This window comes from Acinonyx jubatus, chromosome B4 (genome assembly GCF_027475565.1).
Source record: "Acinonyx jubatus isolate Ajub_Pintada_27869175 chromosome B4, VMU_Ajub_asm_v1.0, whole genome shotgun sequence".
Taxonomy (NCBI): domain Eukaryota; kingdom Metazoa; phylum Chordata; class Mammalia; order Carnivora; family Felidae; genus Acinonyx; species Acinonyx jubatus.
The window spans coordinates 136,680,789-136,708,621 of record NC_069387.1 but is presented as its reverse complement, the minus strand read 5'-3'; the positions used below and the strand labels follow the sequence as shown (position 1 = coordinate 136,708,621).

General features: G+C 56.5%; 1 protein-coding gene across 3 annotated transcripts in view; it reads right to left on the bottom strand.

Moving 5' to 3' along the window:
* TBC1D22A (TBC1 domain family member 22A) overlaps positions 1 to 27,833 on the bottom strand; it is a 328,211-nt gene that overhangs the window by 18,522 nt on the left and 281,856 nt on the right. For all 3 annotated transcript variants that reach the window (XM_027070417.2, XM_027070418.2, XM_027070422.2), the window contains one exon: positions 23,018 to 23,113. In XM_027070417.2, coding sequence (XP_026926218.1) covers positions 23,018 to 23,113 — 96 coding nt within the window. The remainder of the gene's footprint in view (positions 1 to 23,017; positions 23,114 to 27,833) is intronic.

The following is a 27,833-nucleotide window of genomic DNA, read 5'->3' as shown; positions in this document are numbered from 1 at the left end:
TGTCCACGCTGTGCTGAGGGCACGATCGGTGCTGTGACAGGTGCAGGAGGCGGTCCAAGCAGGCCAGTCCCGCAGCCCTGAGCTCAGTGCCCCGCACTGGGCTGCCGCTTGCTGCTCTTGAGCGCAGACCTGCCCTCGCTGCCTCTGAGGAGGAGGTGGAAACAGGCGTGAAACAAACACAGGGTGTCTGCTGGGTGCAGCCCCGGGGGGTGGGCCCCCACCCTGAAGGGGCTCATCTGAGGCGGGTGAGAAGATCCACACTGTGGAGTGGACAGGGAAGGGGCCGGGCCAGAGGGCTCACAACAGCCTCGAACTTGGAGGTTGTGATCACCCAGGGTCCACATCATGTGCCTCACCACCCTCTTGGAAACCCCCGGGGAAGCCATCACATCCTCAAAACAATAAACGTCTAAAAGCCCAGGTGCCTGGAGCCTGGAGACCTCAGCGTCCCCCGGACTCCACACACGCCAGCACTCGTCTGCTGGGGGCTCCCGTGACACCCGTGCCAGCTCTGCCCTCGCTCCCGGCCTATGAGCCCCCTGGGCAGGGGGGAGTACAGGGTTACCCGGCCTCACCTCTACACCACTCCCCTGCCCAGCCCACTGCTGAATGAATGAGCCCCCCTATAAACCAGCCAACGCAACCTTCCCATCCGCATGGCAGAGCAACCCCCAACCCAAGTTCCACTGCAGCCCTGCCCCCTGCAGAAGGTCTCAGGAACCAGCCAGGCCTGGGCACCCAGGCAGGGCCTCCTGGTTATGGACAGATGGCACATGACCTCAGGGGGACGCACTTCTGGCACGGCCAGCCCTGTCCCACCACATCACAATTGCTGAAAACAGAAGACACCTAGAGAGCGTCTGTGGAAGACAGAGACACAGGATGCCAGGTGCAGCCTGACTGTGACACAAGGTGAAGGTGTGTCCCCCACCTCTCTGAGCACACCACGCACGGGCCCCTGGGTCCCCACGATGCTGGGGCACAGGCGTGCGTGAGACACAGGCGGACGGTGCACGTGCAAGTCCTCTGACGAGACCTCCAGGGGCGGTGAGCCAGCTCGCACGCAGGATCCTCTAAGAACAGTGAACTGTGCTCACGTGAAGCTCTCACAAACGCTGGTGACACGTAAGGATGGCCACAGAAAGTTTTCAAAAGAACAAAATAATTTTCAGGGGCAGAGATGTTTTTCTGTTTTTAACTGGCAGCTTCCGGTTCCGGTGAATGCAGGGGCCACTGGGCTGGTCTTACCATTACTTCTCAGCCTTCTTCTGAGCTGTCTTCATGGTGGGCCACGCCCGGCGCCCACACTGGCCACGGTCACGGCGCCTCTGCATCTGACGTCACCTGCTTTTATCTCTTCCATCCTGTGACAACTGGTTCGCTTTTCCCGCCACCCTGAACCTCGCTTTTGACCAATTCCCGTCTGTCTGGCTGCAGGACAGTCTGGCGATACTCAGTAGGCACCACGCTCTCAGGGGGGGCGGCTGGCTGGCGGTATTTGAGGATGAAGGAGTGCGTGAGCAGGTGTGTGCCCCCCGGGAAGGCTGTGGGGAGACCCCTCCCGCCCCCCTCCAGGCGCAGCAGGAAGAGACCTCTGGCTCCTGTCCTAGAACGTGGGCTCGCAGCCCCATCCGGAATGCCATCGGACTGATGATCTCAGAGTGCTTAAGGGAGGTGTGGGTGCGCACTGCCCCATCCAGGCGGATGGACACTGAGCGGCGCGTCCCTGTGGTGGCCACACCCAAAGATGCCAAGGCCCGGGCTCTCTGCTGCCGGGAACGGAGCTCACGGAGTCTCCTAACGTGCCCGCAGGTGCTTCATCCGGCAACCGTAACCAAGAGGCTACAGCTTGATTGCGGGGTCTCAGCTGGAGACACAGGATCCACGGCTCCATCATGCGGATTTGGAGCAGAAACGCCTGGGCTCTCAGGTGAAAGGGGCCCACGCAGTCGGCGACCCAAGAGCTTCCGCCTGCCTCCACTAGAAGGTTCTCTATGCCACAGAAAACACCCCACGGCTGACGTGGACCCACGTTAGGCTGTGAAGGTCATACAGCTGGGGAGCGCACTTCTTGAAGAAGAAAATGCAGGTCAAATGTGAGTACAAAATCAGGAGTGCGAGTACGTGGTGACTTAGAAAGGACACAGAAATCGGAACCGTTCACAGCATGTTTAGGGCCGGCGAGAGCACAGACCGCGACAGCTGCCCGCAAAGTAAGATTCTCGTTAGCTGCCTAACACAGCCGCATCGGACTCTCCCTAGGCTTCCGCTGCGTCTTCTTCGTTGCCTCTTCCCGCAGCAACGCTCCTGGAACGGCACGCTTTGGGGGGAGACAGAAGGTACCACGCCAGCTTTCACAGCAGCGGCCTGCACCCGGGGTACCCACTCTCGGGGGTTCCGGAAACGAGCTCGGCCTTTCTGGTTGTCACGACACCTGCGATGAGCAGGACTGCCGGCCGAGAGGCCTCTGAGCAGAGAGCGGCCGCCCTCCTCCTCCCTGACCTCCCCAGGTCAGCCCCAGCACGAGCCCCCAGCCGTCACCCAGGGACACGAAGGATGGTGCCCACCAGTCTGCCCGGGAGCCCTTCAGCAGGGGGCACGGGCGGGCGGGAGCCCCGGGCCAGCTCTACCCCTCACTCCCACCAGTGGCCTCGGTGCCTCACCAGCCCCGGCTGTCAGAGGGCATAGCGACAGTGCCAGCCTGAGGGCGCTGCTGCGGAACAAGGCAGAATCCACTTCCCACCATCGGCAGCCCTCCTCAGGGCAGTTCCGGTTATAGTCACCACCCACGCGGCCGGGGTTCAGCTGCACCAAGCCACTCGGTCTCCCCCCGACTCACGTGGTCTGACGAGGACAGGACCTCCCAGGCCTGCACCCCGTCTCCTGCAGGGACCTGGGCGACAACAGCACCCGCGTGCCCCAGGGCCACAGGCGCCGACCCTCGCCCTGAAAGCGAGTGTGAGCACACCGGGCAGGGTGTGTGTGTGGGGGCCGGCGGGTGGGTCTGCGCACCGCCCACGGGACAGGCAAAGGCAGGTCCTGTCAGCCTGTGGCTGTCTTCCCGGGGCCCCTCCTGGCTGGCATCCTTTCCTGAGGCCTTCGGCAGGGCCCAGGAGGCGGGGCTGGTGGGTTCCGGATGCAGAGAAGCCCTCTCACCCTTCTTAGGCTGCGCCTGTGCCAGAAAAGGGCCCTCTTGCCAATGGAGAAGGGCCCGCAGGGCCCCTAAACACAGAGACCCTCCTAGGATGAACAGATATGTTCTGAGCCAGGAGCTTTGGGAATGCAAACGCCCCGTTCCGGCCCAGGTAACCACGTGCTCCACTGCAAGCCCCCGACACCCCAGTGCAACACACCGACAGCTTCCGAAGGCCGGAAAGAAAGGGCCCAGCTCAGGAAGGTCAGAGTGGGGGGTGCAGGGGTGCGGCGGTATGGGGGCCAGGCTCTCTTCCTACAGAAGAGCCAAAGGCACTGATATTTCCTAGCATCCTCAAGCTGGGTGTGTGGGAAGGTTCTGTGCTTCCTGTCTGTAAGCACACAGTGCCAGGACACCACCGTCCAGGGGCATCCGGCCTTACCAGGAGTGTGGGGCAGGCCAGGGGCCTTCGGGAAGTCTCTGACCGAAGGCCGGACTTGCGTGAGGCCCGGAGGGGAGTGTGGTGCAGGGCACTGAGTGACAGGAGGCCCCCCTCATGTTTCCAGCACGCTGCAGGCCCCCTAAGCTTCCCCCTCGCCCCCTACCCCAGTCCCGCCAGGTCTCCAGGACCTACGCCTGGGCAGGAACCAGGGTTTCGTGCTTCAGTAGCTGGGCTGGCCCCATGGTGCACATACAGGCCTATGAGCGTCTGTCTGAAGCACAGGGTCCCCAGGGGACACGGCAGGCAGTGGAGCGGGAGGGGACTCTGTGCTCCCAGGGGCCCAGCTGTTACTCAGATCCCTTACTTTCCATACAGTAGGCACAGCATCACCACTGTCCCGGGCTCTGAACTGTTCCACTGAGGCACACTGATGGCCACATTCAAAAGGCAAGCATATTCCCAGAAGCAGTTCAAAACTAAGTAGCCTGCACAGCAGGGCTCTGACACCCTGATTCCAGGAACACCCTGGCCACACACAGTCCGCTAATAGGACACTAGTCTCTTGAAGAATGTTAAAGGGTCACTGCCAAGTACTCCAGACCTGCGATTTACAGACTTACCGGGGATCTTCATCAATCCACAGAGGTGTTTACAGAGTAGATTCTCCCCGCCTCCCAATCTGCTCCACTGAGGTCCTCAGTGACAGAGGAGACACTGCCCAGCTCAAGTTAGCTGGCTGGGGTGGGGTGGGGGCATGGACATAGGTGGCTCCTGGTTGTGACCACCTGCCCAGTGCCCCTCCCTGGGGAGACAGAGCCAGGGTTTCCAAGAAAAGAGGTCCTTCTGGAGGCCAAGGCTTGGGTCAGAGCACTCTCCTCCTCCAGCGCCTTCTTCTGGGGAGCTGTATGTATGGTTCCTTACAACATCTCCAAAAGGCAGCCACCCTCAGGATCTATGCAGGATTCAACCATGGCCCTTATCACCTGAGATCCTTGAGGGCAAAGGCTTAGACAGCCTAGGCCCCAAAGGGCTCAAACTTCACAGTACCCAACTGAGAAGAGCAGGGCATGTGTCCAATTTAATGTTGACTTGTGCATGGATGGGTGGATGAAGGAGTAGATGGACAGGTGGATGGATGGAGGAATGGAGGAATGGATGAGTGGATGGATGGGTGGATGAGTGGATAGAGAGATGGGTGGATGGATGGATGGGCGAATGGATGGACGGATGGACAGATGGATAAGTGGATGAGTGGATGGATAGATGGATGGATGGGTGCATGGATGGGTGTATGGGTGAATGGATGGATGGGTGGATGGATAGAGAAATGGAAGGATGGAAAAATGGAAGGATGATGAATGGATGGTAAGTGGATGAGTGGATGGGGAGATGGGTGGATGGATGGGTGAATGGAGACATGGATGGATGGATGGATGGATGGATGGATGGGGAATGGAGGAATGGAGGGATAGAGGGATGGATGGATAAGTAGATGAGTAGATGGAGAGATGGGTGGGTGGATGGATGGGTGAATAGATAGAGGAATGGAGGGATGGATGGGTGGATGAGTGGAGGGATGGACTGACAAATGGATGGACGGATGAGTAGATGGAGGGATGGATGGGTAGATGGACAGGTAGATGTGTAGATGAGTGGATGGACGGGTGGGTGGGTGGATAGATAGGTAGATGGGTAGATGGGTGGGTGGCAGGTAGGTGGACAGATGGAGACATACACAAAACTTCTGGCAAGAACTAAAAGTAGGCTCCATGGCTCAATTTCCCACCCCCCTGCCCCGCGTACATCTGGAGGCTAGCTGCTTCCACGAGCAGCCAACCTTAGTATGAGGCCCATGGGGCCACAGCTGTGGCAGACTCAGGGATACATTCCCGGCGCCCAGCAGAGGGCCTAGCGCACAGGAAGGTTATGTTGCTTATGTTCAATTAGCGTTACTGATAAAACTGATACATAAAAATGGACACACTACGTGCCAGCAACCATTGTGTAAAACAGAAAATTTAGTCGCATTCACAGAGTCATACCCAGTTGAGTCCTATGTGTAGTCTTTAATCTAAGGCATCAGCCAAGTCATTTCCTTCCTCCCTCCCTCCTCTGGGAAACACCACAAAAGATCCAACTTTTCAAAGAACCCCTCCCCCCCACTACTAAACATGAGCAACAAAGGAAAAGTCGTGCCCCTTGAAATGGGTGTTTGATAAAATCTCCTCTGTCTCCATTTGTTTCTGCAGAATCCTGAGGCCCACCTCTGACTGGGGAGGCCGGGAGCGGCTGCAGGAGGTACTGGTCAAGGGCAGGAGGGCCCAGGTGTGGAGCAGGACTGTGCTGGAGTCAGAGACTGCCGTGTGGCCCTGGCCAGGCAGGGGTCTCTTCCGACTCCAGATCTGGGACAAGAGCCCTCTGGTAGGGCTGTTTCAAGGATTAAATGTGTGCGTGCAAAAAGCACAGGGAGCTCCACAGAAGCCCCCCAAAGCAGGGGACAGCCCCTAGGTCTCACTCTGGAGGCCGGGGCGGTGAGAACAAGACAATGTGATCAAGGCCCTCAGCCCACAGCGCTGGAGTCTGAACCTCAGGCCCCTCCAGGCCAGCACCTGCCCGGTGTGCCTGCTGGTTGGCAATTGTAGGAGGTCGGTGCCGAGACACCCCAGCACGTGGCAAGCGGCCCGTCACCGGGCTTGGACCAGAGCCGCACCGGAGACCCCTTCACCGCTCCCCAGGACTGAGGCTCCCCCGCCTGCCGGGGCTGCGGGTGGGGGAAAGGCGGACAGGAGCACCCTCCCCCAGTCCTGGCCCCCAAGCCCACTTCCTGAAGTGACCCCGCCCGGTGGCACTTCCCACGCCCGAGGAGATCCGTCTCACAACGAGCGGGGCCAAGTGGGAAGCAGCCCTAGGACAGAAGAGGCGATTCAGACACACCACCTGCAGCCCGAGCAATCTGATTTTCCCAATTGGTTTCTAAATACACACAGCTCGGTTTCTGCTCAAAATTACGCCCACCGCTCCCAATGAGGACAAGTTGCATTAAAAATTGCTGGGCTTCGTTTGGGGCGACCCATCTCCAGAGGGAGAGGTGCCATCTGATGATGATTATAAAAAGATGCTAATGTGGCAGGGAGCACAGACAGAATGGCAGGCTGGCATTTAAGAGAGAGATTCTAATCGACAGTGATAACGTAATAGGAGATGTCACATTATTTGACTTTGTGACAGGTTCACAGGCTGGTATGCGTGTTCGGGCAGGAATCGGGCTTATCACAACGGGATTATCTGGAGACATAAAACACGCCATCAACAGTGGAGCTCCTCCCACAGCAACGCCTGGATGCAAACGTACCCCCTGCGAAGGCCCCCTGCCGCGGGCCCCTGTGCCAGGAAGCCGGCCTCCTCCGAAGTGGCCAGGGGGCAGGTGAGGGAGTCCTGCAGCTGTGGGGCTGGCTCGTCACCCTGAGACCCCTGGGAAAGGCGGCTTCACTCCTGTCACAGCGCTCGCCCTCTGCAAAGTCTCCCGTGGGAACACTGTGTGAGTACAGGGCCCGATGCTGCCTGCGTAGGGCAAGAGGGCAGTGACCCCACTGTCAGGAAACGCTGGAGCCGGACCCTTACGGGGCAACTCACAACCCCTGAGCCCTGTGAACCCAGGGCCTACCCAGGCTGGGCTAAGTCAAAGGGCCCATATCCAGATGGGGCTGCCAGGTGGGACAGGCAGACTGAGCCAGCTGTGTGTGTGTGTCCCAGGCTTCTGCCAAACAAGGCAGCTGGAAAGACAGAGCTGTCCCCTAAAACCCTCCCCCAGGGAGGCTTTCCAAGGACATACCGGCCAGGCCAGTGGGAGAAGGCACTCAGGAGTCCCCCAAAGGGATAGAGGCAGACACGGGGCGCCCAGCTACAGGTAACCCCGTCCATTGCCTGACCCGTCCCTGAAGGAAGTGTGCCCGGGGCCAGGAACCTGAGCCTTACCAGACGCACAAGGCTTACAGCGAGCACTGGGCCAGGTCAGATACATTCACAGTCACTTTCATAAGCTGTAACTCTGGGCCATCCTTTCTCAGTAAGTGAGGGGCAGGGAGTGACCCTGACAGGCTCTGCCGACACAGTTCCTTCCCTGCTGTGTCTCTGGGGACCCCGAGCCTCCGAGTTTCAGTGGATCAGGAATCCAATTAGGTGGCTGTGACATTGACGACCGCGTCGTCTGCATTAACAACAACCGAGAGGGGGCTGGCATCCTCCGACGGGTGGTCACGCTGAGCCACAGAGAAGAAGCAACCTGGTCTCAGTTGTGAGGTTGGCTGAGGGCGCAGTGTGGGGCTCGGGGCAGGGGCAGTTCCCCCAAAGTCAGACGGAGCCCCAGGAAAGGGAAGATGGGGGCGTGGTGGGGGTCTCAGCTCGCTGATGAGGGCCGGCAAGCATCCCACCTGGGGCTGTGAGGGGCAGCGTGGGGACCACGGGCACCGCGACTTAGCAGCAACAGGCCCAGGCTGGGCGCCCACAGCGTTCCAAGTCCTGGCTGGATGCCGCCAGCCTCACCAGCCCAGCTGAGAATCAGACACACTGAGTAAGAGAGGAGCAAATATTTCCTCTTTGCAAGACGAATTAAATATCAATGCAAGTTCCTCCGTGTGCTTTATCGCAAAAAAACAAACACCCCAGAATTGAATCGAGAAATCCTATCGTGTTTGCCCTGAAAATCCTCAAACTAATGAAGGTAACAAAATGAACCTCCCTGTGCAGATGGAGGGCTTTCTGGACTGGAAGGCGCTCCCCCAGCTCGTCCGGCCCATGTGGCCCTGTCTCACTTTCCTGGACCTTTCATGCCTGCACACGGGGTGAGGCCTCGGCCAGGACCCCGCGGCCAAGCGTGTTTATTTCATGGTGGACCCTTGAGGGGCACAGGCCGCTTTGAGAGGTGACTTGTAGCAACAGAAGGCCCCTGGGGCTCCGTGACGGGGCTCTGGCGGAAAGGGGCCGGTGTGCCCTCTGTCATTGCTTCAGCTGGACAATGACAGCTCCCACCTCGAGGCCTGAGGGAAGGATTCCCACAGGAGCCCGTTCATCATCACTATCTGAGCAACTCACTAGTGTCGGTTACGTTGGGAGAAGCTAAATGACCACTCAGGGTCTCACGGGGGTTGGTGGCCGTGAGGGTCCAGCCCAGGACTCCCGAGTGGCCCAAGGCTCTGGGTTCAGGAAGGCACACTACAGCTTGAACCCAAGAGGACCCCTGCCAACTGAAATGGACCTCTCCCAGGAAGGACCCCGAACACGACCTTGGGGACTGGGGCTGGGGCCCACGGAGTGGGGCTGGAGGGGGCAGGTTGGCGGTGGGGGACCGCGGGAGCCAGGAAGGAGCACCAGCCCTGCTGGACCCCGGCTGCCACGCACACCTCCTGGTCCCTTCAGTTCGCTGGGCGTCACCTCCGCTGCAGGTGAGGATCTTAGAACCTCAAAGCCACCCACTCCTTCCTTTTCCATGGCCTAGTCCCAGCTGCCGGGGAAGCCCGCACATGGGTCTTCCTGTCCGGTCTCTCCAGGCTGAGCCAGCGCTGCCAGAGCACCGGGTCAGCGACGAACAGACCACAGCTCCCCTGTGTGAGGGCCTGGGGCACCCAGGACGCAGGACACAGCTAGACGGGCAGAGAAGATGCGGGGGAGGGGACGGAACCGCCACAGGGCATAAGGGGTTCTTTCCACAAAGAAGGTCCAGGAGCTTGGCAATCAACCCAGCGAACCCCGGGTTCAGCAAGAGGACACAGCCTCGGGGACACGGCTCTCAGGGGCTGTGGTTCCCATTTGATTTCCTGTGCATCCCAGGTCAGTGCAGAAGCCTCACGCACTGCGCAGGTGACGTCAGCCTTGGGGCCGCCCCCTTCCCTCTTTTCGGCCTCTCTCTGAAACCCCACTGATCCTAGGAGACCGCCCAGAGGAGGAAGGCGTCTAAGCGGTTGGGGAACTCAGAGGAGCCGTTCACAGCCAGCACCGCAGCCGGGCACGCCTTCCTGAACACCACTGGCCAAACGCACGTCACGCGGGCGCCCCGGCCGCACAACGGTACTTCTGTGCCAGACTCGAACGGGGGTCCACGAGCAGACCGCTGTGGCACGGACTTCCTGACGGCTGAGAGGGGGACATTTCAATAAGGCCTGTGATGTGATTACATTTCTTCAGGGACTGAACAGACGAGCTTCTCCCAGTTTATCTGGCTCAGATATCAAACACCATTAATGAGATAATAAGGGCCTTTCAATTAATGATTTGAATGGTGGGTGTAATTTTTTCTTTAATGGCAAGACTAATTCACAGGCAGAAACGAGTAGGGCGAGTCACTGGCAAAGCCCATGGTGTCGGCTGCCCTCCAGCTCACCTGCAGGGAGGCCCCTCTCACAGCAGCTCAGGCTGGGACGGCCCGGCTGGGTGGGCACAGGCCACGTTCCAGGCCCAGAGGGAAGGGGCTGAGACATGGGGCTGAGAGGAGACCTTCCACTAGACGGGAGATTTTTCCTTTGAGGAAGGGGAGGAGGGAGCACAGCACAGGCTCCTGGGTTGGCTCGACGACCCAGGGAAGGTGCCCAGGGTTTATGACGGGGCACGGGGTGCGTGTACTGGGCGGTCGGTCTGAGCCGCTGCCCCGTCAGCAAGAGATCACGGACAGGACAGGACTCAGCTTTGTGTCCTGTCGTTGATTTCAGAGGTGTCCTTCAGTGAGCCTTGAAACCCGGACTGCAGGCAGCTGGCCCCAGGCATCTGGCACGCAGGCTGGGGGGCCCTGGGACAGCTATCCAAGGACCTGTCCGAAGGACTGTTCAGGAGCCCCACCCCTCATAAGCGTCCTGAAATGCAGCCATCATCCACATGAAACAGTTTTTAAATAAAAACACGGAAGGAGCTTTATAATCTTGCTTAGAAATCATTTAGCTGTAAGTGGCCTGTTCCAGTGAAAACTGGCCGTGGTCTCCAAGAAGTCCTGTGCGCACCTGGGGCCGCCGTGGAGCGACGGATCTAACCCACAGTCTACGCTCAGGTCTCAGATGTGTGAGCGAGACTATGCGGCTGAACACTTACTGAAGGGCACAGGATGTTACTTTCCACAGACGTCACCTAAACATTTGATATTTCACTTCCTGGAGCCCAATCTGTTTCAAGTCCCAGGGAGCGCACACAGCCTCTAGAGACCGTGGTGGCCGCCCCGCCCCAGGCTCACGTCCAAACTGGGTCCCGAGTGAGGCCCCGAGGGGTCGTGTGTGTGACTGTGTGGTCTGGCTGAGGCCCCCGGGGAGGAGGGTCCCCAGGGGTCGTGTGTGCGTGCGTGTGTGTGTGTGTGCGTGTGTGTGTGTGTATCAGGGTCTGGCCCACGCCCCCCAGGAGGAGGGTCCCAAAGAGCTGGGGGCTGTGGAGGGTAAGAAGGCAGGTCTTTCTGCTGCAGAAAGTCATTACACCTGAAAACTCCAGAGACAGCCGCTTAGACAGGCAGAGACAAACACAAACACAAAAGCAACCACTTCCAAGGAGGAAAGTGGCCTCCTCGGGAGCCGGGAGGAGGTGGGGAGAGGGGCACTCTGGGGAAAAAGCCTTTGAGAATTTTTCTCCCTTCCGAGCACAACCTGAATAGCTTTAGGACACTAAAAACCATCCCTAGAGGGATGTGCCGGGGGCAAGAATGCTTGGGAACAGTCCCGCCCCACCCCTCTCCACTTTCAGGCCCAGAAGCCTCTCTGCTGGCTAATTTCTATGGATTTATGGGATTGCCACGTCCTGAAGGGAAACTGCTAGATTAAACCATCCTCCTTGGGCTCTCGGGGCCTCCTTAGCTGCAAGGAGGGTCGTGTAACTCCCCTCTGCCTGTGCTAACGCTCACCCTAAACCCCCAACACCAGGGACATGCGACTCTCAGAAAGCATGCAGACACCCGTCAACGACAGGACCCAAAGTACAAAGTCTGAGCACCGCTTCCTAAGAGGCGACAGCATTCGTTATGGAAGAATCTCAGAGAAGAGAAAGAAAACAGAATGAGCCTTAAGCTGGGCCATCCGGAGAGGTGAGTGAGGACTCACCCCAACCCCGCTCTGCGGGCGTCAAGGAAGGACTGCGTGTCTATACTCTGGCTGACAGTCACGTACCTTGCCTGGGGCACCCGTGGAGCCCTCGCACCCGATTGCCCTGGATGCGGAGGGACACTTGGCCTGACACTTGGGCTCACTCTCCAGGAGCTGGGGTGCAAGGCGGGGGGGCTGCCCTGCGGCCACCAGGCCCAGCAGGGGCTCGAGGGCTTGGTTCCAGCAGCTCAATCCCACGAGGAAAGCAAAACCCACCGCAGAGAGATGATTTAATAAAAATATAGATACATCTGGGGATTGTCATGGGACAAAATCGATTTTCTCCAGTCTCGTGCTGACTCCCATTTCCCTCAAAAACCGCCTGGTGAGTTCCGATCATAAATGGGAAATGATCAGGGAGGAGCGTCCGGGCAGGTCAGGGCAGGCAAGGCCCAGCGACAGCAACGGGGGACGGGACTGGGACGGGAGTGGACAGGACGGCACAGGACAGGACCTGAGCTCCTCCCCCCGCCCCTCCTGGGTGCTCCCTCTGAGAAGGAGCCCTGGGGAGCCGAGGAGTGCACGCCCCGGCGGGAGAGGGGCAGGCGGGTGGGCAAGGATCAGGGATCTGAGTCCAGGCCTGTGCAGCTCAGGGAGGAGTCCGGGGAAGAGCATGTCCCCAGAGAGGCCCTGCCACTCACAGTGTCCCCGTGGAGGACGACGTGCCCTCTTCCCAACACCGGCCGTGGCGCCTGCCCTGATGACCCCGAGGGTGCGGCTCAGCCTCGGCTCGGCCTCGAGGGAAAGCAGAATCCCGCACAAAGGGGGCCTTCCTTCCTCCGGGGTTTTCGTGCGGAGAGAACCCCAAACAGGTTCCACAGGAGGTAAAGGGAAGCTTCCTTCATGACTAAGCAAACCCCCCCCATGTGCAACGAGAAAAGCCTCTTTTGCTCACAGACCAAAAAAGAACGAGATCAATTCTTTCCCCCGCCTGGGTTTGTAAGAGAGGCTGAGGGTGCATGTGGGTGCGGGGCGGCTCCAAGCCCCTCCTCTGTCCGTGACCTCGTTCGCCCCTCCAGCGAGCCCACGAGCACAGATGGTGGGAGGCCCCCACCTCCCCCTGCCGATGAGGCAACTGAGGTCAGACGCCACGACTCTCCCTTCGCCGTCCCGCCTCCCTGGGCGCCCCAGCCTGGGCATGACTCCACACCGCACGCGACCACACACACGCCACACTTAAACACACGCAGCAGCCCACAGCAGCACACGTGGCACAATCATCCACTCGAAGATTAGTTTTCAATTGACCTAATTTTGTCTCTAAAATGTCTTGAAATGATAAAGAAAGAGACAATTGATCTGTACTTTGGCATTTCGTGACATTTGCTGCTTCAGATGAACACGGGATGAAACGCAAACCGGACAGAACCATTAACCTGCCCAAGGGCACTCGGCATCGCAAAATTAGTCTGGTCTGACAAAGACATGACCCCCCGCCCAGGGGGCCGGGCCATCTCCACGCCCCGTGAACGACTGTCGGGGATGCGAGGGCGCCAGGGAATCGATGGCGATGGACCCGTCCGAGGGGATGCTACAACTCCAAGCGAAGGTGTGCAGAATAGCACAGGAGTGCCACCAACGTGCACAGACGCCCTGTCAGATGGCAAGCGTCCTCCCGCTGGTACCAGGCACCAGGCACAGTGCAGGGCAGAAGGGCGCAGCCCCACATGGGAGGAAAAAAGGCCAGAAAGTCCGTGTTGGCTCTGACCTCTCTGGTTTCAGAGCAAGGGGAGAGCTGGGGTGGCTCAAAACGAAGGCACCGCCCTGTCCTCCTGGAGGCCCCAGCCGGCAGGACTCCATGGGGACACTCCGGGGCCTCCTGGAGGGGCCGGGACCCCACGGTCACCCCAGCCAGCAGGTCTCCACGGGGACGCTCCCGGGCCTCCCGGAGGGGCCGGGACCCCACGGTCACCTATGCGTGGCTGTCCAAGGGTGAGAGCACTGGAGAGGAGCACTGGAGATGGCAAAGGCCCTCCCAGCGAGGGAGCGTGGCTTCTCTCCACCTGCTTCCACACGCAATCCTAAAGCCGCTTCTGACTTTCTGAGCCTGGGGTCCCGGTGCACAAAAGCTGGGGCTAAGAAGTGTTCACTTCGAGGCCTCTCCTAAAGCTGTGGTGGAGGTGGGCACACTGGCACCCGCATCTGAGGCCAGAGGACGGGCGAGCGGCCAGGCCCCCTCGGCCCCCTCCCGCACGCTGGGCCCCGCGGTCTCCGTGAGGCTTGGGCTTTGGGCACTGCCGCACGTCTGTCCCTGTAAATCAGAGCCACCCTGCAGATGCCTTGCACATCTTCCCAGCTGCTTCCTGCCCACAGATCTCTGAAGTCTGCAGAGGCCCAGTAGTGCGGGAACGCCCAGGGAGGGCTCAAAGTCACGTACTGGAACCCGTCCAGCCTGCACAGGGATCCCGCACGGCCACTAGAGATGACCTCATCCGACCCGCCTCCACGGAAGGGGACAGACGACATAAAGGCATAAAGAAGCTTGGTCCAGTGAATAAAACACAGACTTCAAGAGTGACCTAGGGGCGCCTGGGTGGCTCAGTCGGTTAAGCGTCCAACTTCGGCTCAGGTCATGATCGCGGTTTGTGAGTTCGAGCCCCGTGTCAGGCTCTGTGCTGACAGCTCAGAGCCTGGAGCCTGCTTTGGATTCTGTGTCTCCCTCTGTCTCTCTGTCCTTCCAGTGCTTCCTCCCTCCCTCTCTCTCTCTCTCTCTCCCTCAAAAATAAATAAACCAAAAAGAAAATTTTTAAAAATAAAAAAAAAAAAAGAGCGACCTATGGGCTGCACCAAGCGGTCCAAGAAATGCCCATTGTGGCAACTTGGCCAAAGGGAAAGGACTCTCACAGCCCACGTGCAGCCTGAGCCGCCGTGGTGGGGGGAGGGGCTGGCTCCAGGGTCCACGCACCTTGCTCTTCATGCAGCCCTGCAACCCGTCCCCTTCTCCCTTCGGCCCTCCTTTCAGGAGGCATTTATTCACATCCTACCGCACACAGGCACCTATGGGCACCGAGGGTCCCCAGAGGACAGGGCACACTTCTCGCCTCTGAGGACCACCTGGTTGTGTGCGTGTGTGTCCATGTGTCTGCATGTGCACACGTGTGTGAGCTGAGGGACACACGCGAGCACACAGGATCCCACTATGGAGGGACACCTGCTGTGGCCTCAGGAAGGTGACGTTTGACATCTGTCACAGAACACGGGCTCTGAGCTGGGCACCTCACCAAGGGGGGGGGGGGGTCTCACCTCCTTAACTCAGGAATTAACCGGAGGGGAAAAGCCATGTTGACCACATATTGAAAGGATATGGAAAATTTTTTAAAAGTTCAAACAAGAAGCTTAAAATATCCACAATTCCACTGACTAAAACAAAACAAAACAAAACAAAACAAAAACGCCAGCACTGTGATTTGTTCTGTCTTTTTTCTGTGCACACTACACAAGCAAAATCGCGGTCATTTTTATCCGTATATGAGCATGTAAACATATATGCGTATTTTCTACGTGTACACGTGTAGGTCGTGTGCATGAGCAGTGCAGACGCCCTGCATATAAAACGTGTGTAACTTCCCATCATGCTTCTCCCTCGCTAGAAATACACGGGGAGCACTTTTCCACAACAGTAACTATTCTCTGAAGACAAGATCTTTTGGTAGTTCTAGAATATTCTAACCAAGTACTTTAACCTAGAGAACTCTCCTAACACTAGATATTTAGGAGGCAGACGGTTTGTTTTCCCATAATCATAAACAAGGGGAATTACAGGGCCCAGGTAAGACTCTTGCCATAAATTACTAACAGCTCCCCAGAAAGGCTGCATATCACATCCCCGTGGGAAGGAAGGATGGAACACGCCTGTCTCGCCAGCGTCATCAGTTTTAATGAAGTGCATTTTAAAGAGCACCGCTAATTTGGCAGGTAGCGTCTGTTTGATTTTTCAATTCCTTAGTAACGATTGGAAGATATACGTCCGTTCACTGGCCGGCTACATAATTTCTTCTGTGGACTGACTGCTGATGGTCATTCCGTTACTGATTTGCGTGAGCTCTCTGCGTATCACAAACACGGAAGATGTCTTGATCCTGTTTGTGAGCTCTTCTGTTTCTCACCTGCTTTTCACTTTGTTGACAGTGGTTCAGACAGACGGACATTTACCAGGCTTGTGCTTCCTATGTGTCACTCTACAGAAAGCTGGCACTTTTCGCAAGTCAGGCACCTGGGACTCTGACCATTTTAAATTAATGCTTTAGCGTGAGGTGCTTCCGTCACAAAAGTGGAATGAGTGACCCCATCGCTGGGACACTTTTCTCTCACTCCTGCTCTATGAAAAGCGTCTCAGACAAGCAAAAGCCACACCTCCAGGTCTGTCTGTTCTGGTTCACTTGCCGGAGTTCAGGGGTCCTCGCTTAGGCAAAGGGTCTCTGATTCGCCTGCTCGGACCCCAGGTTTTCCCCTCCACTCCGTGCCGGGCTCCGTGCCTGCCCCCAGCGGGAACTAGCAGGGTCTACAGAGCAAACGCCAGTGTTCGCTCACTCCTATTTTTCATATCGCTGGCACGCGCGTCTGTGTGTGAGCTTGCGCAGTGGGTGGAGCAGGAGCAGGGAGATTCTGCTGAACGTGTACCCGTCGTATCACAGACACGGAGGTGTGCTGTGGACGTAGAAGGGACTGTCCCTCGAATCCCCTGGGTACTGCTGGATGCTGTCTACAGATAGTCTTTGGCATGTTAAGATAAGTATTCTTTTATTTCCATTTTAGTAAGAGCTGAGTTGTTGTTTTTCCTTCTATTAAATGCAGGAGAAGCTGCTATGTTTCATGAGTGACCCTGTGGCTTATTGCGAGGACGCATGAGCAGCAAGCAGGAAGAACAGGAACAGCAGAGCCGGGTCTCCAGGGGCCTGGTTGCAGGGCTGACCCTTGGCTGGCATCGAGAATGTGGCTCTTGAGAGGATCTCTCTGGTAAAGCTGGGGCTCTGTGCCAGCCCACAGACACTCCTTGCACATCGTTCTCGGGAAACACCAGCTTTCCTGGGATCCAGAATCTTGATGGGCAGAGGCGTCCCCGAGACCTGGCCCCGGTAGAAACCTTGGGATCTGGGCAGAAACGGGGAGCACGCTCTGTGTGGCTCCTGGGGAGGACGAAGCAGGCACCCGGCTTCCTTTCCACTCCTCCTGGGGTGCCTTCCCCCCACTGACCCAGCTGCGCATCTCTGCCGGGCTGGGTGACAAATGTCAGCCATGAGCAGGACCATACGCTGAGGCCCGTGAGCCCTTCTAATGAAGCCCTGCACGTGTGGGACCCATGACACAGGCAGATTTATCGGCAGCAAACCATTTCATGTTCCTGGGGGGGGGGGGGGAACTTTTTCACGGAATGTTTTTATTTAATGTATCAATGGTTTAAATATGCTGGTGCTTTACGAAACATATTTGTGTTTGTATTATATGCAAGTGAAACTAGACTCTAGTTTCCTTTTCACAGGTGCTGTTCTTTCCTATTAATAAAGAATTCCTTGACTCAACCCGCGTTCACACTCGGGCCTCGCTGGTCAGGCGCTGTGCCAGGGACCGAGGCCACCGCTCCTGACCGCACGGCTTCACAGGGTCAGTTCCATATGCAGACACACACGCGGGGGGCACACAGACACAGGTCAGCAGTGATTAAAGCTCTGTGACACATAGGCAAGTCCGCGGGTCACAGGCCACACGGCGACAGGTTTCTCGAGAGTTGGAAAGAACTTGCTCGGGAAGACAGGTTTTGGCCTCAGAACCACGTTTAAAGGTAAGACTTTGAAAATGTTGGAACTTATCCCAAAATTATGGGTCCATTCAAGGATGTTGTTGTTGTTGTTGTTGACTTCATTTTGTAGCAATTCTGGCATTTTATACTCCCCCCAAATCTCTGCTGTCTCCCTTCCCAAAACGCAGGAGAACGTTTGTATCACCCACATACCTGGGTTTGCAGGAAGGCTGGTCCACTGGACTGACATTTGTAAATGCCTTCTAAGTAAGATTTTTTTTAAGTTTATTTATTTTTCAGAGAGACAGAGACAGCGTGAGCAGGGGAAGGACACACACACACACAGAGACAGAGAAAGAGAGAGAGAGAGAGAGAGAGAGAGAGAGAGAGAACCCCAAGCAGGCTCTGCACTCACTGTGGAGCCCATCATGGGGCCCGAACTCACGAACCATGAGATCATGACCTGAGCCCAAATCAAGACTCAGATGCTCACGACTGAGCCACCCAGGCCCCCCTGTAAGTAAGATGTTCTCAATTCTACTCACGAGCTCCATTTTCTGACCCCGTCATTGGTGCTATGTTCACTCAATAATTCCTTTATCACCTTGATCGTATGTTGACTTTCACTTTCCATATCTAACTTCTGGAGTTAAAGGGTATTTTTCTTTACTGTTTTTATATAATTAAAGCATCTTGGCCGTGTTCAAGCCCAACACGTCACATCACACGTGTTCTTAAAGCTCTTCTACGTTTACAGGGTCACTTTCTTCTCAAGCGGCCTCTCCAGTTTCCAAATGCCTGATGATTCAGTGTTAACTCTGTTAGTATCTTGTTGTAAAGGATTATACTCAGCGACTAGCGCCCACATTGTTCCAGCTTTTCAGGTTTTGACAACTTTTATGGCGCAGGTCGGACGGTTCACTTTGTGAACGTTCCGCAAAAACTAAGCAGACACGGTTGTGGCTTATACAAGCAGACCCCACCCGGAGCCCTCGGGCCGCCCCTATGTTCTGCCATCCAGATTCATAATAACCTTATTTCCACCCTCCTCAGATCCACCGCGTCTCCTCCTAGGCCTGCTGTGTCAATTCTCTGGTTTATGAAAGTTTTAAATTCGAGTTTACCGCACAGACAGAAGAGCGCACAAATCAAGACCTTCACGGAGGAGCGCTGTGTCCAAGCTCCCAGAAGTCTCTGCCCCACGATTTCTAACTGCAGAGGTGCCGCTCTGGCCACATAGGACACCATCCTCTCTGCCGTTCAACCCCCTCACAGCCCGATGGGAACACTGCCAGCCTGAGTCCTTCCTGTGCCACCTGCCCCCTCACCGAGTCTGCTCCCCTACCCCGGAGTCATTCTCCCGCTGAATCGGGTCCTCACACCCCTGCCCTCCGGGCAGCGCCCCGCCTTAGGAAAGCCCAGGAGGCCTTCCTGGCTCTGTCCTTCTCAGGCTCGTCTTGGGACCCCCGGCCCCCTGCACGCTCAGTGCCAGCTTCATCGACTTCCTCCTGGTTGCAGAACAGGATGTCCAGTGGCGGCCCCTGCCCTCTGCTACGGCCCCTGCCCTGCTCTATCCCTGTGACAGGCTCCTGCGTCGGCCCCACGGGCCCCTGTCCCAAGCCCCGCACGAAGCTGCACGCAGCCTACACACATGGGTAGAAACGGAGTCGGGCGACAGCAGGACCTGGCCCAGAGAAAGGGCCGCGAGGGGTGCACTGGATCATCCATCAACTGACCATCTCCTGGGACCAAGAACATCAGAGCAGATGGAGGCCCCGCCCACAGGCGCTGCACTCACCTGGTCCTGCCCGGTCCCACGTGGCAGCCACCTGCCACCCGCCACCCACAGGAGCCAAAGGACCAGGCGCCTGGGCCAAGCCCAGCAGGCCAGCACCCCGGGCCTTCCCACCCCCACCTGCTGCGCGGCACCCGGGCCTTCTCACGTCCGCCGAGGGGCACAGCCAGGCGTCCACTCACGCTCAGCACCTCTCTGTGGGATCCTCCGCCGGTCCTGCCTTGTGCTCACAGGCTCCCGTCTCTGCTACCAAGGCTCGCCATCCACCGGCAGAGAGGCAGCAGCGGACTGACGGACTGACCACGCGTGCAGATCGCTAAGCATGTCGGGACCCGCGAGAAGGCCGTGGCTCCGCTGGGAAGTTCCGACTCTGCTCACCCTGACTTAACTAATTACCCTCCTTCCTCTTAAAAAGCACTGCACACGGCCACCGTGTGTCTAAAGGACTCGCTCTCTTCGAAATCAAAACAACGATGCCAGTTCCTACGTGGGGAGGACTCCCCGTGTCACAGAGCATCCTAGGACAAGGCTGCTTCTGGGTCACCGTCCAGGCCAGCGGGACCAGAGCGGCCCGGCTGCACGCTGCCCTCTCCGCCACACCCTGGCTGGGCAAGCCATGCCCTGGAGGCAGGGACGGCTGGCTGGGAGCGAGGACCAGAGGGACGGGGGCTATAAGGGGCTGGGCTCAGACCCCTGGGGTCCTGGGGCACTGAACCACGCAGCTCAGACTTTGGGGGTGAGAAGAAAATCATTTTCTAGAGTGGCTGACCTTCAACTCTCTGTAACGCTGTACTTATAAACCAGCCAGAGATCCCAGGGAAGCTGCCGCCTGGAGCTTTGCCACATGTCCCGTCAGTGCTCCGAGGGGGGACACGTGCCTCACAGGCAAGGCTACAGTCCTGGGGCAGCTCTCGAGCGTCTGCAGTGGGAGCCAAGCCAGGTTCCAAGACGCTGGACGTGCTGGAGCCGGCCCTTCAACGGCTGACTCGGCCACATGTGCCTGACCTGGTCTGGGGTTGGCAGGGGGGGGTGGGGTTCGGCTGTGCTCTCTCCGTGCCACGGGCCCTCCTGCTGGGAAACAGCCCCCTCAGGGGCCTAGGAAGAGACGGGCTGCCAGGTGCCTGGCCAGGGGATAGAAGGCTGTGCACAGGGAGCTCCTTCCACCCCTAAGACCCTACAGAACCTTGTGAGGAAAAGGCAGAAAGGAAGGCAGAACCCAGGCTCGGACCTCAGTGGCCGGCCAGGATGGGGACAGGCAGCTGCAGAAAGGGGCCTGCTCTGGCACCCGCGGGACGGCTGGGAAACAGGGTCACCGGCCGCGATGGCCGGTCCCCCAGGAAGATACAAAGCTCCGGGGCATGAAGGCTCAGGACAGGAGTGAACGCCCACTCCAGAAGGTATCATCCCTAGCCTGGACGAGCCTCAGAAGCCACAGCATGCAACGGCACTGCCTGGCCAAGTCCCGGGGAGCTGAAGCTGGGGGCAAAGCCTGTCACCCCCCCCCCCGACCCAGCACCCGCAGCGGGGGTTGGGGGGGGGCCCTGGTGACACTGCGGGGGTTCTGCCTTGCTTCTGGGAAGCTTCCTCCTCAAGAAAAGATTCTGTTCCTATGGAAATGACTTAAAGCAACACTTATTTCCCAAGGGCCAAATTACCATTCTGCACAGAGAGGGCGGGCCTGGAACGCCTTCCTCCAGGATGTTCTCTTGCTGGAGGCCCGGAGCTCTTGGGCTCCGTCACTCAGGCTGTCCTCCATGGACACAGAGGCATTTTCCTAAAATGTCACAACTGCAAACCCAATTCCCGTGCTCCCTGGGACTCCAAAGGCTCTTTCTGTTTTCTTGTTTCCTTTCCCATTCAGTTCAACCCTCCACAACGCGTTGTGACATTCTCACGGCCAGCACGAGTCCGGGGGAGGATGAACGCCCCACTCCTCCCCGGCTCCCCACGCTCCCCCGGGCTCCGCTCGTCTCCCGGCCCCACGAATCTCGGCCAGTGAGCAGGACTCCCCAGGCAGACCCTCTGACTGCCACAGGCCAGCAAGCAAACCACAAGCACACGGGGCTCCTAGAAACACTGATAAAAGATGGCGGGCTAGCAAAGGGTGGGACTTGGTGTCACTTCTTCCAAGGCGCCAGGACAGCCGCTGCCTGGGGTCACCTGGACAGTCCCCTCCTGCGGGCTCTTGTGTGAGGGGTGGGGAGACAGGAGGCCCAAAGGGGCCAGGGGCGAGGAGGGGCAGGGGCCAGCCCAACAGCGAGCTCCAGGCCGCACACCCGCCCCAGACCTGGCTCAGGTCCCTCGCATCCAGGGCTGTTCCCACCTGCTGTCCCCCGGCCCCGGGGGGGTCCCAGCCCTGCAACAGCCCCTTCGTGGCACTTCATAAGGACGAGAACACAAGCTGCTCGGCACAGTCTCTGAGACTTGAGCCACTTGTGGGAAGGGGATCCTGGCGGCACCGTCCCTACTGGGGGAGCAGGAAACGGAGGGCCGGGTGGCAAAGCCCCTCGTGTGAGGTCACTCACCTGTCACGAGTCCCTCTCCCCAGCAAGAACTGAAGCACCGGGGGGTGAGGGCCATTTCTCAGGCACGTGTGGCTCAGGGCTGCCCAGGGTTGGGGCTGGAGAGTGGTTTCCGGGACGGTGACGAGCCTCCCACCTTAGCACACTCTCCTGCACGGCTCGCCACGGCTTCATCAACCCCCACCCCCCTGAGCTGTGCCTCCCCCGCCAGGGCAGGCGGAGCCCCCATCAGGGCAGCAGTGAGAATTCCAAACGCAGTCGCCCCGTGAGCCCCGGCCACCTGCATGAGTGAGCTGCTCTCCAGGAAGCACTCGGGGAATGTCGGCCAGGGTCAGACCGCGGCCGGCCGCGGGGCCCCAGGGAAGCTGGGTGCTTCTCCCTCAGATAAACAGCGGGCTCTGCACGGCGGCTCAGCCCCACCGTTCTCCCAAACCTCCCACAGGGAGCCAGGGTGCCACGAGGCCACGAAGACAGCCCGGAGCCACCACACGGTGACCTAGGACCGCGGAGCCTCCTAGTTTGTCCCTCACCTAAAAGACAAGAGGCCCAAGGAGGTGAAGTGGCCGGAGAGTGACCCCCAGCCAGCTGGGGCACAGCCCGGTCCCTGGTCCCCACCGCCGTTCTCTTCAGTGTACCCGAGAGGCCCCACCCTCCCGGGTCACTGGGCAGGAAGACTAAAAAGCACCTTGGGTAACAGCGGAGGTCACCCTGTGAAGGGGCCAACACCCACCATGGTACTTGGGCCAGCACACGGAGGCCCACTTGGGTGGGGACAGAGGCCGGGGACTCAGCCCCCACAGAGCGACCAGCCGAGCACAGAGCTGATGGATGAACGGGTGCCACTGTGGCTCTCCACTAAGTCATGGAGGAAACTGGCCCAGAGAGGCTAAGCGACGTGCCGGAGTCACACAGCCGCCCGGTGCCCAGGCGCCCAGGCTGTCTGCTCGTGGGCCAGCACCTGCCCTAACCCATCACAGCCCTGCAGCCGCCCCTGGGGCCCCACTGCCGAGGACACACATACACACGGGCTCAGGAAGGGCCTCCGGGAGCCTGGGGGACAGCGGCATCTCTGAACGCACGGTGTGGCATGGGCCCCGGGTGACCATGGGTGACCTTGGTCTGCGCGCTTTCCTGGCTGTGACAGCTTTCCAACGACAGCAGGTCAGCGGTTCACCACAAGCGCCCGGCCCAAAGCCCTGGCACAAACAGCCCTGTGGACTCAGCTCACTAAACCTCCCAGACAAGATCAAGCTCAGGCCCCCCCCAAAAGGGCATTTACTTACCTGGAAATCCCGCTCTTCTAGAATCTCCTTCCTCCACCTCCCCAGGAAAGCAGCGCACACGTACAAGTGGAAGTGGGAGAAGCCCTCGGGCTCGGACTGCGAGAGAGAACACGGGGGTGGTCAGTGCCCGGCGGGACCACGGCTGCTGCCCCAGGCCAGGCTCACGCAGCCCGAAGGCCGTGATTCTGACATTCCCGCCTCCTTGACATAAGCACAGGCTTCTGAGAGGAGCTGGCGGTTCGCTGGCCCTCCTGCCCGGATGACCAGCAGTAACAGAAGGCAGACCAGCTCCTGCTGCACAGCCACCCGGGGAGGGAACCTGCCCTCGGACGCCGGTCACTGGCCGTGGCTGAAGAGTGGCCCCCGCTCCTCGGAGGGCGAGGGCGCTACCAGGGACTCGAAGCCCGCTGGAAGTGGGGCGGGGAGGGGAGGCTCCTCACCAGCCAACGCCCCCCTGCCCGCTATGGGTTCAGCTCGGCCCCTCCTTCCGTGCCTGGGCCTTAGTTCAGGCATGCACGGTCAACTTCCGGATCGGGGCTCCCAACACTTGGCTTTCAGGGGGCCACAGCCACAGATTCCCGTGTGATACCCACACGACTCCTGTTACCTGTTTACTAAATAAATAAGGTAAGAGATGGTGACATGCTCTGGAAAAAGTGAGGTAAGGAAGAGGGGTGCGAAATACTGGGGAAGGGGCAGGCTGGTCTGCAATTTAAATATAGTGATCTGATCCATCACCTAAGGTGACATTTAAACACAGACCCAAGAAGGGAAAGCCACGTGGATGGGGTAGGGGGAGAAATGAGACGACCCTGAGGTTCCAGACTGCCCGGCACATTCCAGAAGCAGTGAAGAGATCAGCGTGGCTGCAGGGGAGAGCGAGGTGAGCAAGCAGAAGCCGCCGTTGGGAGAAGGTCCAGATCCCCATGGCCGCCTTGGTCACTGGATTGTTCTCATGAACTCTGGACGCTCCTAGCAGAGGAAAGACCGTGCTCCCAAAGGATGCTTCTGGCTGATGCGCGCAGAACAGACTTGGCACCCGGCAGGGTAGGGAAAGGCAGACCCACGGAGATCAGTCAGGAGACCGCGGAAATCATAAAATCAAGAGGGGTGAGTGATGCAGGCCAAGGGGGTAGCAGCACAGCTTCAGAGAAGAAGTCAAATTCTAGAAAAGTTCTGAAGGTTGAGCCATGAAAATATGCTGCTGATAAGGACACTACGGGGGATGAGAGGAGAGGAATCAAGGATACACCCAGCATGTTTGGCCTGAACGACCAGAAGGAGGAAGCTACCATCTCCCAAGGTGAGGCCGGGTTTGTGGCAGTTTGTGGGAGTGTTTTGGTGGGAGGTTGTGAGTCTGTCGTGTGGACATGCTGAGCCGAAGACACCCGTTAGGCGTCCAGTCCAGAGTGCAGGCGGCTGGCCTGTGGCCCAGGCAGGAAACATACACGGTGGGGGGAAAGGGGTGGGAGGAGACACAGGAACGTGAGAGGGTCAAGGGTCAGACAGCAAGGGACGAGGAGTACCGGCCATGGCCATGCAGAGGTGGCTGACAGGAGGGCTGACTAGCGTGTGTTAGGAAGGAGGGAAAGAGAGACACTGGGGCATCCTACTGGAGATTTTTTTTTTTTCAAGTTTTTTAACGATTAATCTATTTTTAAGAGACAGAGAGACAGCATGAGCAGGGGAGGGGCAGAGAGAGAGGGAGACACAGAATCCGAAGCAGGCTCCAAGCTGTCAGCACAGAGCCCGACGCGGGACTCGAACTCACGATACCGTGACCTGAGCTTAACCCGCTTAACCCACTGAGCCACCCAGGCGCCCCCTGCTGGAGGTTCTTAATACCACGTTTACGTAGGCCTCTCCTCTCCATTCTAGATCCTGCTCAAAGTCCGTTACTTTCGTGTTGTTCAACAACCAACCTTCTGGTTCCATTTTACATCTGCTAATATTATATGTTTCATTCACTTCCACTGTTATCTTCATTACAGCCTTTCTCCTACTGAGTTGCTGTTTTTTGTTGTCGGTATTTTCTAACATACACAAATGCAGAGTGGCTTCGAATTACATTTAGGTCACTTGGTCCTTTCCCTTAAGATAAGACAGATGATGAGCTAGTTAATATTCGGCTTTTCTTCATTTCCGACACAAGCAAGCATTTAAGGCTATAAACTTTCTTCTATGAGCCCCACTTCAGCTATATTCCACAGCTGAATAGTATCTTTACTATCCTTAACTTCTAAGAAATTTCTACCTCATTTTGTGATTTACTTGCCTAAATCATAGCTTATTTATTAGCATTTTTTAAATCTATAAACATATGTGGTTCGTTTTTACTTTGTCTTTTTAGGTTTCTTTGATAATTGATTTGTAACTCAACTGTGTCATAAGAGAATGTGATTTACACGATGCTGATTCTTTTGCTTGCTTAGATTTGGTTTTGCGAGGGGAGGACAATTAGTTTCCACACACACACCCCCTAAGGCAGCACACTGAGAACGGGACCGAGCCAGAGTGCCTGGGTTTAAACCCTGGGTCTGCCACTAATTAGCTGTGTGATCAAGACAAAGTTACTGGCCTTCCTGTGCCTCAGTGTCCTCATCTGTGAAATACTATAGACTAAACAAATTACACAACGTAAGGTACTTAGGATAATGCCTGGAACATAGTAAATAGTAGGTAAATGCCATCTATCATCACCAGGTGTGTGTAAGAGTATATATTCTGGAGTTCTTGGATACAATGTCCTGTATGTGTCCATAAGATAAATTTAATCAATAGTGTTGCTCAGATCTCCTATAAATCCTGATTGATTTTGTCATCTTATGTGCTATCAATAACAGAAAGGTGTTAAAAATCCCATTACAACACCGGATTTGATGTCTCCTCAAGGTTCTGCCGATCTTTGTTTTATGTATTTGGAAAGCACGTTATTAGACGCATACAAATTTTCAACCGTATTATCTTCCTGGTGTACTGAACGATATCAATATACACGATCTCCTTTATGTCAACCAATGCTTTTGCCTTTAAGCCTTTGGAGAGGGGGATAGGAGTGTGGTGCGACCATACTACACATCTACTTTTGTTGGGTTGTTTGTTTATTTTAGGCAGCTTTTTTTGAGGTAGAACTGACATACAATAAACGTACATATTGAAAGTATAAAATCGCACAGGTTTCGATACGTGTCTACACCTGTGAAACCACCGTCGCACTCAAGAGAGGAAACACATCCATCACCCGCAAGTTTCCCCGTGCCCTCTGTGATCTCTCCCTCCATCCCTCTCAGTCTCTAGGCAATCACTGACCTACTTTTGTCCTACACACGAGTTTACACTTCCCCTGCTTCTGTACAGATAGAACCATATGGCACGTACTTTTGTCTGGCTACCTTCACGCGGCACTATTGCCCTGAGATTTGGCCATGTCACTGCGTGGCCACTGCCTGTAACTGCTCAGAAACACGGCTCTCTTAGAGAGTCTGTTCGCCAGAGCTGTCTGCCTGTTGATAGACACGAAGTTGTTTCCGGTTTGATTACAAACTGAGCTGCTGTGAACGTTTGTGGACAAGTCTTTCTATGGCTAGATGCCTTCATTTTGCTGGGATAAATACCGAGGAGTAGAAGGGCTGGATCACACGGTGGCGGTATTTTAACTCAGAAGATACGGCCAAGCTATCTGCAAAGTGGCTGCACCGCTGCACAGCCCCACCAGCAGCAGGTGGCGTTCCGGGGCGGTCACCCCAGAGGCCACATGTGAAATGGTATTTTTAACGTTGGCCACTCTCATAGGCAAGTGGTAGGATCTCACTATGGTGTTGATTTACACATTACCATTCCTCTAATGACTGATGATTCTGAACACCTTTGATGTGCTTATATGACATTCTTGGTGGAGCAACCAAGTTTTTCCCATGGATTGTTTGTTTCTCATTGTTGACACTTGAGTAACTTTCTATATATTCTAAATACAAGTCTTTGATCAGCTATGTGCTTTACAAACACATCTCTGTGTCTATGACTCGTCTGTTATCCTCGATATTGACTCTGGAGCAGCATGAATTTTCAAGTTTGATGTGGTTCAGTCTATTACTTTGTTCTTTTATGAATACTGCTTCTGGTGTCATTTCCAAGAAATCTTTGCCTAACCTAAGGGCATAAAGGTTTTCTTCTAAAATGGTTTTAAGCTTTACATTTAGGTCTGTGATACAGTTTGAGTTCACTTTTGCATATGTCATATGCGTATGGCATAAGGTGGGAGCTGAAGTGCATGTGTAAGCACACGGATATCTACCTGTTCCGGTAGTTTGTTGAAAAGACTATGCTCTGTCCACTGAGTTAACAACCAGGTAGTGCTACTCCTCTATTGTTTTTGTTCTTCATCAAAGTTGATTTTGTCTTTTCTAAGTATGTTACACTTCCACAAGAATCTGACAACCAGTTTGCCAATTTCTCCAAAAAGCCTGCTAGGACTTATTGGAATTGCATCGAATCTATATCTCAATTTGGAGTGATTATTATCTTAACAATATTGAGAGTCCCGACTCGTGAACATGGTATAGCTTACCACTGACCTAGCTCTTTAATTATTCTTAGCAATGTTTTATAGTTTTCAGGATACAGATCTGTTAAACATCTTCTGCTTGATTTTCCCACAGCAGCTGATATTTTTTTGACACTCTTAAAAATAGTGTTTTGAACAAAAATAAACTCGAAATGGATTAAAAACCTAAAGGTGAGACCTGAAACCCTAAAATTCCTAGAAGAAAACATAGGCAGTAGTTTCTTTGACATCGGCCATAACAACATTTTTCTG